The sequence below is a fragment of the Rhagoletis pomonella genome, unplaced genomic scaffold, assembly GCF_013731165.1.
Source record: "Rhagoletis pomonella isolate Grant_MI unplaced genomic scaffold, Rhpom_1.0 Rhpom_scaffold_00016, whole genome shotgun sequence".
Taxonomy (NCBI): domain Eukaryota; kingdom Metazoa; phylum Arthropoda; class Insecta; order Diptera; family Tephritidae; genus Rhagoletis; species Rhagoletis pomonella.
In genome coordinates, this window is record NW_023458570.1 from 4,765,354 (window position 1) to 4,774,896 (window position 9,543).

At 34.0% G+C, this 9,543-nt stretch overlaps 2 protein-coding genes across 3 annotated transcripts; one reads left to right on the plus strand and one right to left on the minus strand.

Annotated features, from left to right (window-relative positions):
* Positions 1-4,718: 4,718 nt before the first annotated feature.
* LOC118749461 (putative nuclease HARBI1) lies at positions 4,719-6,030 on the plus strand. Of its 2 annotated transcripts, XM_036484262.1 has the most exons (4): positions 4,719-4,737; positions 4,794-5,312; positions 5,371-5,518; positions 5,599-6,030. In XM_036484262.1, exons 2-4 carry the CDS (start codon positions 5,268-5,270, stop codon positions 5,979-5,981), a joined length of 576 nt encoding a protein of 191 aa, XP_036340155.1. In that variant the 5' UTR covers positions 4,719-4,737; positions 4,794-5,267; the 3' UTR covers positions 5,982-6,030. The 2 variants fall into 2 exon arrangements, with proteins under 2 accessions (XP_036340155.1, XP_036340154.1); XM_036484261.1 differs by having other exon boundaries at positions 4,724-5,312.
* Positions 6,031-6,165: 135 nt separating this feature from the next.
* LOC118749460 lies at positions 6,166-7,060 on the minus strand. Its single transcript, XM_036484260.1, has 2 exons — positions 6,871-7,060; positions 6,166-6,776 (listed from the first exon to the last, which is right to left on the minus strand). The coding sequence occupies exons 1-2, from the start codon at positions 7,042-7,044 to the stop codon at positions 6,237-6,239; spliced, it is 714 nt and encodes a 237-aa protein (XP_036340153.1). The 5' UTR covers positions 7,045-7,060; the 3' UTR covers positions 6,166-6,236.
* Between the last annotated feature and the right edge of the window lie 2,483 nt (positions 7,061-9,543).

The window sequence follows — 9,543 nt, forward strand, 5'->3', positions numbered from 1 at the left end:
AGGAACATACAATTCATATATGTATATACATATATCAGTCATTCTTATGCCGAATTTCCACTAGGCATTGAAATGACAAAAAATGTCTGCCATTTAAAAAAATGCCATGTGGAAATGCTCTTAATGATTATTTTTTTAATGTAATGACACGATTATTTTTTAATGACCGACTTTGTCATTTGTCATTTTTGCCATTTAATGCCTAGTGGAAATCCAGAATTAGTTTAAAATTAAAAATTCATCTCTTACATAGATGAATAAAAAAATTTAGATCAAATTAATCATATACAAGTTTTTCATGCCAAGTATGAGTAAATTCTAAAAAGGGCTAAAAAAGGGCTAGGGGCAATTTTAAATTTATGTGGCCAAAAAAAGTATGTGGTAGCTAAATCTAGCCACCAAAGGGCTAAAACGGCAACACTGATGAGAAGTCCGAGCATTGCAGATGTCAGCCTCTCATAAATGAGAAAAACGATGCAAGTAATCCATTCGCGATCACTCACAACAGCTTATCGTGATAAACTTATCGCGAAAAACTTTCACCGACGTTGTATAGGAGATATTTTTCGCGTTTGTTTTGGGCATGCATTTTGTTGTACATACAGCATACATACATATGTATATATGTGTATGTATGTATGTAATGCAAGCAAATGCTTTCGGTTGGTAGGAATGTAGGAATATGCACAAATATATGAATTATGGTGGTAATACTATATGTATATGTATGTACATATAAATTACATACATGCATACGTGTAGCTAAAGTACTCAGCAAACACAGTTTCAAACGTTTGAGAAAAATGTATTTCTCAATTTGATATCAAATGTTTTTCTCAAATGATTCTCAATTTGAAAGCGAGGTTCAAATTTTACATTTGAAACTCATTTGAGGTTGATTTGAAGAAAGATGTCAAGTATCAAATGTTATAAAAATGCGCAGTTAAATCAAAAAATTTAAGAATAAAATTAAGATCAATTGAAAAAAAAACAATGAATAGAAAAAATTTCAAAGAGAAAGCCCACAAATAGTCGATTTGATGTTTGCGCCAATTGAAAAAGCTGCAGCCCAACAAGACGAATCTATTATAAATTACTTTATGTACATACATATGTATATAGCGAAGAAAAAATAAATATGAAATATGCATTTCCTATTATAAATTTTATTTCCACATTTGAAGTTAGCCATATTCTCAAATGGAGATCAAACTCCCTTTTTTATTGCACGGTCAAAAATTTGGGTTTAATTTTTAAACCGCGCTGGGACTACTGCCTTTTTTAAACTTTTATAGTCTACTTTTTAAACCAGTCAATAGTTTTACGCAATTTTTAATATATTCTGGTTTAAATTTTTGCCCAAAAAGTTCGTAGTTTAAAAATCAAACCAAAATGTTTTAATTCTAGTTTCTAGGTTTCATATATAGAAAATTTGGTTTAAAATCTAAACCGAAATAGAATATGTTTGCACAGCGAATTGTGGTGTTGATTCAAACTCAACATATGAAAGCACATTTACATGCGTGGCTGTAGTTAAGTGTGCAAAGATGCTTGATAAAATTGGTTGCTACCAAGGCTGTCCGGGTTCAATCCCAACCAGACGGAGCATGAAATTTAAAATTGTTTTTTTTTTTATTCTTAATTATGAAAATGTTTGGGTTTAACATTTAAACCGAATTGTTTAAATTCTAAACCCAACATATGTGCTCTCTTTTTTTTAAACTTGGAAGGTTTGTATTTGAAACTGAATTTAGTTTGGTCATATATGTAGTCCAAAAAGTTTAAAATTAAAACCGAAATTTTTAACCGTGTGAGAAAGCTGTAATTTTCAAATCAATATCAAGTCATTTTCAAACGTTTGACATTTGATAAGGCTTTGATTTCAAATCATTCTCAAATGTATATCAAACCTAATTGTTTGCTGGGTATATTCCAAGCGTACACTTTTCAGTACAATGGTGTATCTGCATGTTATTTTATTATCAAACAAAACACCTCTTTGAGGTAAACTTTCCGAGTGACGAAAGCTGAACTAGAAATACAAAATTTATGATATCAATTTCGTGACGAAAATTAGACGAATTTTTTAACTGCCTTGGAAACGTAGGGAAAATCTTTTTTATTCATACGAATCGTTGCAAAAGTTCTGTTTTTTATTTTGTGTTTGTAGCAGTAAACGGAATTTCGCAACTTTTCGAATAAATAAAAAAAGATCTTCCGTACGTTTCAAAGGCAGTTAAAAAATTCGTCTAATTTTCGTCACGAAATTGATATCATAAATTTTGTGTTTCTAGTTCAGCTTTCGTCACTTGGAAAGTTTACCTCAAAGAGGTGTTTTGTTTGATATCAATTATTTTGGGGTAGCACATTTAAAATCGACGAAAATAAAAACAATAATCTAAATGTTTTATTTTTCTCAAATAAGTTGCTAAAAATGTTATCTAAATCTAAATTATGTATTCAAATCGATGTGTCCATTGAAACACACACATAATTTTTCGAATACGGAATAAATCGAAAAAGAATGATCATATCCTTTGTATTCGAAAAAGTTAAAAATAAAAAATAAAATATGAGAAATGAGAAATGATAAAAACCTATCAACTTGGTACCAACTTTGGATACAATAAACAACTGTATTCATCTGATAGTCTCGTAGTTTATTTCAGTTAAGATTTCTACGGGGTGTGGGGTGCACACATGTGCTTTTTTAAGAAGTTTTACTTCTATTACGTGTACGGTGTTGCACTCGTGCTATTAAACTAAAGGGCTAACTATAATATGAATAAGCTGCCGTAACTGACTGTCAGAAAATGAACGAAAAGTCTGTCAAATGCATAAGCAACGTTGTGTAGACTTTTAGGTGGCTATATTTTACTTACATGAGTTCAGTGTTGCCACATTTATTAGATTTAACAATAGCCACTATCAAGCAGTTTGTTGTAGATCACACAATTATAGTAACCTAGAAACGCCGAAGAACTGTTCGCCTTGCGAAACTTTCAGGATAACCTGGGCCCGAATCGCGGCAGTCGTGAACGAGCGACCATTCGAGTCGAGCAAAATTTCGTGACGTGTAGAATGACCGGATCGCCGCAGTCGAAACCTAACGAATCGAAATTATTTAGTTCCAAACTTGCCTTCCACTTGTGGATGGCGAAAAAGAAATGTCAAAACAAAGCAAAAGAATCAAAACGAAATTACATTTAGCTGTGATGCGTTATATTTAAAGAAAACTTTACTAAAAAATTATATTTGCATCAATAAGGATGGATCCTGTAGTATTTTTTTATTTAACTTCTTCGGAGTCAGAAGATGAAAGCAACTGCGCAGTCGCAAGGAGACAGATGCGTGAAAGAGGCAATCCTACACCCAGAAAAAGGTTTAGTTATAATAACCAAGATTTGGTTATAGTGATCAAGTATCATAGTTGGATATGGCGAAATAAATATATAGTTCACGAAAGTCTGCAATTTACTTAAGACTTCTAGTTGGGACAAATGTATATTTGTTAATAATTACAAAACGACTACCTTGATTGCACAATATTGTTAGTTGAATAAAATAATTGTTGAGCAAATATAAACAATGCTTTGGTTGATACAAGTTTTCAATTAATTTTGTGAACTTGCTGTAGACTTGAATCAGCTAACCGTTTATTAATGGGAAAAAAGTTTCAGTTTGACACAAATAAAAATTTACTCGATGTTTGTTGGGTCTACTTTCTTCTTTTATTTGCATATATTAAGCATAAAAAAAGTACATATTTACATAAGTTAGTTACTAAAGTAAATAATACGTATGTATATGGTGGTAAGAATTTCCTAAAAAACAACGATGATACAGGAACAGTCGTGCGAAAACCCAGGTCAATGTCTGCTGGAAGTATACTGCTTTGCTTTTTCCTTGGCTAAATAGACACTTTCAAATTATAATTCACATGAATTATATATCCACTGAAAAACCTCGGTTGGCATCAAACGTTATATTTTTAAATAACTATGCGCGCACCGAAACAACTCGCGGTGATAGAAAAACTGAGCCAAACAATTCTGTGCATGTCATAGCACACACTTTTCTTTCTCTACCTAGCGCAGCGATCGACATACCATAGCTCTGGCACCACATGCGTGTTTCACCCATATACGAACAGCGGTAGCGGAACAATGATTTCCACGCACAATGCAATGGTCGGCATACTAGCCCATTCAAACGATTCAATAAGTGGGACTGTGTGCGTTGCTCAGCTCTTCGTATGTGAAACACATATGTGCTCAGAGAGCGCTCAGCATTCTTTAGGGGTGGCTCACAAGCATGAATATGTTCCACTCTTAAACCAAATCGTGGTTGCCTCAACCAAGATTTTGTAACTATGACTAAACCATGTGTTGCAAGAAAGCTTATCTGCATTAGCAGAGCTTAATAACATCTTTTTATGAACCATACGTTCAAGTTCAATGGAATTTGTAGAAATATGCTTCAAAGAAATATTTATTAGTATTAACCAAACCCTTCAACTAAATTAACGATTTGTTACAACCTAGATGAATATTAGAAGCTTTAATATATTTAGTTATAATTACTATAATTACTATAATTATTATAGTTATATTACCCATGGTAATAGTTCCCAATCCTTGGTAACAGTTCCCAAATATTGTCAAAATTCGGAAACTAAACATCTTTAGTTGTCGAAACTAATCCTTTTTCTCAGTGTATGGCTTTGTCGGCAGAAGCGTAAGAATTGTGTTCGGTTTATTTAATGAATTTTAATATCAGTTACAAATTTCTAGTTTCAAAAAACGGTTCAGACTAAACAAAAGCGGGTTCGAGTATGTGCTTTCACGTCTGCAATTTAAAGGACATTTGTCAACATCGGTCCCACCAGTGCTACAATTAGCGGCAACTTTATCGCTTTTGGCCAGTGGAGGTTTCCAAAATGCAGTTGGCAGCGATTACTTGATTGGATTAGGCCAAAGCTCAGTTTGCAAAATAGTGTGGAATGTGGTCAATGAATTGGAAACAAAGCTGTGCCCCCATTTTATAAAATTTTCCCCTGAACGCTTTTCTCAGTGCGCGGAATCATTTGTACAAAAATACAAAATTCCTGGAAGTATGTAGTTAAGGACACAAAATCTCACTCGTAAAAAATGGTTTTCTAAGAAAAAAGAAATGCTTCTAATTTATTTGTATTTATTTGTTTTGCAGTTATTGGATGCATTGACGGAACACATTTTGGGCTACAAAAACCAACTCACAACGAGCACATGTTTTTCAACCGTAAAGGATATCACAGCATCAATTCTATGATAGTACGTAGATTGCACTATATTCAAAAACTAAGTAATTTTAATAAGATTTCCTTTGCAGATTTGTGACCATGAATACAGGATATTGGCCATTGATTCAAAATATGGTGGAGCCGCTGATGACTCTTTTGTGTGGAAGCATTCAGCACAAAGGCAATTTTTGGAAGAGCAATATAATCTTAACAATTTGAAGAACGTTTGGCTTTTAGGTAAATAATTTTAATGCATTAAAATATGTTAGTAATATTTTAATGCAATTAAATACATATACATATGTCCAATTCAATAGGAGATTCGGGATATCCTTTAGAGCCATGGTGTTTAACGCCTTACAGAAATCCTGAAGAAGATTCAAATCGAGCGCGATTCAATGAGGTTCATGCAAAATCTAGGTGTATTGTTGAAAGAACAATAGGAATTTTTAAAGGTCGCTGGAAAATCCTCAGCAATGACAAGAGAAGTCGTTATAGGCCAGAAAAAATAGCGAAGTCCGGCAATGTGTGTGCAGCGTTGCATAACGTATGCATACAATTTAAAGATCCGTCATATTGCAGATATAACGTATGCGAAAATATTGAAACAGAAGTGGATATTGGAAACGAAACTCATTTAACGAAAATCTACCAAAAAATAAGAGATCAAATAATGCTCTCGTTATCGAATACTATTTAGTTATAACACTATACACAAGAATTCATTCACCACTTTATTTATTTCTAAAGAAAGGAAAATAAAATTAATTTATAAACATTTTTTAATTCATTCTTTAATTACAGTGCAACTCTCAAAATCAAAAAATTAATCATATTCTTAGATTGAAATGCACTTAAAATTATAATTCAAATTCACAGTCGTAAAGATTAAAAAAAAAAATATTTGCGTTTTAAAAGTATCAATTAAGGTAACGATATGTAAAAATATATTGAACTATTTTGAATATGAATTTTGTAAAGCAGCCAACTCAAGGCGTTTGATTTTGAGTTCCAATTCCTTGACGGCCATGTTAGCCTTGTGAGCTTCTTCCTTCAATGCTACCGATCTTTCTTTAAGCGCTATCAGTCTGTCCAACTTACTGCTTATGTTGCTTTGAGATTCTTCAGACGCATTAAGGTGTAATTTTAGGAGTGCAAGCTTTTCAGTCTTTCCTTGTGCTTTTACACTTTTTCTGGAGGTAGTGGGGTATTCGTCTTCTTTCTTACTTCCGCTTTCTTCCTCATCACTGGCCAAAAATTCTTCTACTGTTTCCTCGATTGCTTCCTGGGCGCTTTCATTTTGGGGCAATAAATTACCAAAACATCTGACAGAATGTAGCCCTTCTACTGAAACATCCAACCCGGCAGCCTGTACAATTTGTTCGTCTGCCGCCGTCAAAGGCTTTTCCTCGTAAGGACCACCGCCAGTTCTCTGCTTCGACGCCTTATTAAAGGAAAGTTTCTTTTTCACATTCTGCTTTTGGTCAGCAAATACCTAAAATGTATTAAGAAAGGGAGTACTCTCAATGTTTTTGATTTTCAGCCTGGCGCCCTCGGACTTTTACCACAATATATTTGCAAGGACGTACCTTTCGCCATGTCTTTGCATCCTGGACAGGGGGACCTGCGCCATTAAGTTTCACTGCCAAAGCCTCCCACAACCTATTTGCAGTTGCTTTGCCCTGTCCGGAATTCGGTATAACATTTTTGGCCAAGTGTTGGTGCTCCAGTATATATTCAGCCATCAGAATTTTTTGCTGCATATTAATTTTATTCACATTCGTCCTAAAAGCATTGTATAATTAATATTTATCATTAATATTTAAAAAACAGTAACTTATATATTTTTTCTCTTATTATTTAACTAGTTTTTCTTGTTAAAATCAAAAATTTTTACGAATTACTTGTTACTCGTTTGAAAAATGCCACACTCAGAAAAAAGTCAGCCAAATATATTTCTCTCAACACATGATTTGGTAATTATAACCAAATAGTGTAACTATAACCAAATCATGTGTTGATATAAACATATTTGGTTGACGTAACTAAACTCTTTTCTCAGTGCAGTCGAATAAAATTTCGTTGTCTTCGAATGAAAAAACACTCGTTAACGAGTGGCGGAATAACGAATTTCGAATGAGCTCACTCGATAACGGGTGCGGTGATGCCAAATCGAAAAAATTCTAACAATTTGTGTCGTTCACGACTGCCGCGATTCGGGCCCTGGTGTTTCTGTAAAAGGAAACGCTTACGGCACACTTCCTAATGTAGAACCAGAACTTCTTTTGACCTGTGTTACAAGTAGGACTGAGTCGAAAATGTTACCAAGTTGAAAAATAAGTTACCAAATTACCAAATATGATAAATAAAGAAAAAAATTACCAATTTCGGTAAAAAAAATACCAATGCGGCAACACAGCATGTGTTGCATATGTACATACATATGTACATACGTACGAGGACAAACAGCTGATTCCGTACGGAAGGTGCGATCAGTATCGCTCTTTCATTAAGCAAATGACGTTTGGCGAAACTTGACAAAACTTGATGTTAAGCACATTATATACTACGTTTATACGCATGCATAAGTCGCTTTAATTCATTTCGCCACGATTCAAAACATATGTATAAACTGAATTTCAATTCGCTTTGAAAGAGCGAAGTGTTTTGGCTCACACTCCATTTCAAATCGGTAGTTGATTTCTCCAGACAGTTAGAAAGAGTGTATAAACACCGCTCTCACTCAAAGCGAATTGGAGATCAGCTGTTCCGCTCAAATTCCAAATGATCGCATCAGTATTTAAAAGCTGATTAATAATAATCGTTCTTTTTCTTTGCCACGATTTTATAATGCCGAATAAAACTAGATTTTTATCACTTTCCATTATGTTAACTTATAAAATGTCAAATGAAAACAGCTTATTTTGTTTGCTTTTGAAGACGGTTACTTTGATGTCGATATAAAGCCGTAAGTATAAACACTAGAGCGAAATGTGTACGGTGTCAATCCGCTTTCAATTAAGTCGATTATTCTGTGCGTATAAACGTAGTAATAGTTTCAGAATAGGCTTTATGTGTATTCGCACAGTTACATACGCCTGCTTATTCATAATATAGTTAGCCCTTTATGATGTTTTCTCAAGTAGTTTTGCTCAGAAGCAATTTGTACATATGTATGTAAGTAGTAGCGGCACATTGGGTGAACTAAATGCATTCATACATACATATTTATGTACAACTGTAGGTAACGCGTCTTCCCAGGTAGGTTAAGTGCGGGTGATAAACCCATGTAGCATAGTTACATACTGTGTACATACCTGCAATTAAAATAGGGAAAAATGTTACAATTTTGGCATATGACTGAAAAAAAACTCTAAAATACACACGAATTGTGGTTTCCACGACATGTACGAAGTGATTAGCACAGCTGCATCCTTCAACTTGTCAACTCGCGGGAAATTCCCCGATTTGCAGGGAATTTCGATTTAAGTGGCAATCGGGGAATGGGAAATTTTTTCGGGGAACTGGGTATGTTATTTTTATATCTTAAAGTAACCAAATTAGACGAATATGTTAATTTTTAACCATTTGACCCTTTTCGGAGCGACATTTTTTCAATTTGAATCGAGATATCTCCCCAACAAGAGTTTCCCCAGATATAGGTTATATACCAGATGAAAGCTAAGATTTTGGGCTAGAGTTGTGGAAACTTAGAATAAAGTCGACTGACCAATTTTTGAGAAAATGCCCGAAATGTATATTTTCAGCAGCCCGATTTTTAGTTTTCAAGCGGTAACGTTATGACATATTTATATTTTATAAACACAAAAGATAGCGTTAGATCGCTTGTTTGAAGACCCTTCTACTAATATCCACATCAATGACATGGACTGAGTAGTGCGGCCTCAGTGGTAGTTTAAAAAATTGCCTTTTTTCGAATTTCAGGCACCAGCCACGCCCACAAAGACATACGAATCAAAACATCATGGAACAAAACCTTCTTAGTTTTTTTGGTACTTTAATTCCTGAAAGTTTGAAAAAAATTAAATGATGGTACGTACAGACGCCACATACATACCAAAGCATCTCGTAGTGGAGACACGAACCAAAACACATTTACCTCTATATCTTTCCAACTAGTAGCCGGAATTTAATATATAAGGTATTGGCCTGTAGAATAACACTAAATATGTTTGGTGTACCCATATGCCCCCCTAAACCGGAAAAAGCAAAAAAACGTTTTTTGTTTCGCAACACTTTAG

Coding starts and splice junctions, on each gene's coding strand:
- LOC118749460 (XM_036484260.1), bottom strand. CDS start 7,044: ATGCAGCAAAAAATTCTGATGGCTGAATATATACTGGAGCACCAACAC. Junction 6,777..6,870: donor ATGCAAAGACATGGCGAAAG/GTACGTCCTTGC, acceptor AATACATTTTAG/GTATTTGCTGACCAAAAGCA.
- LOC118749461 (XM_036484262.1), top strand. CDS start 5,268: ATGTTTTTCAACCGTAAAGGATATCACAGCATCAATTCTATGATA. Junction 5,313..5,370: donor ACAGCATCAATTCTATGATA/GTACGTAGATTG, acceptor TTTCCTTTGCAG/ATTTGTGACCATGAATACAG. Junction 5,519..5,598: donor GAAGAACGTTTGGCTTTTAG/GTAAATAATTTT, acceptor CCAATTCAATAG/GAGATTCGGGATATCCTTTA.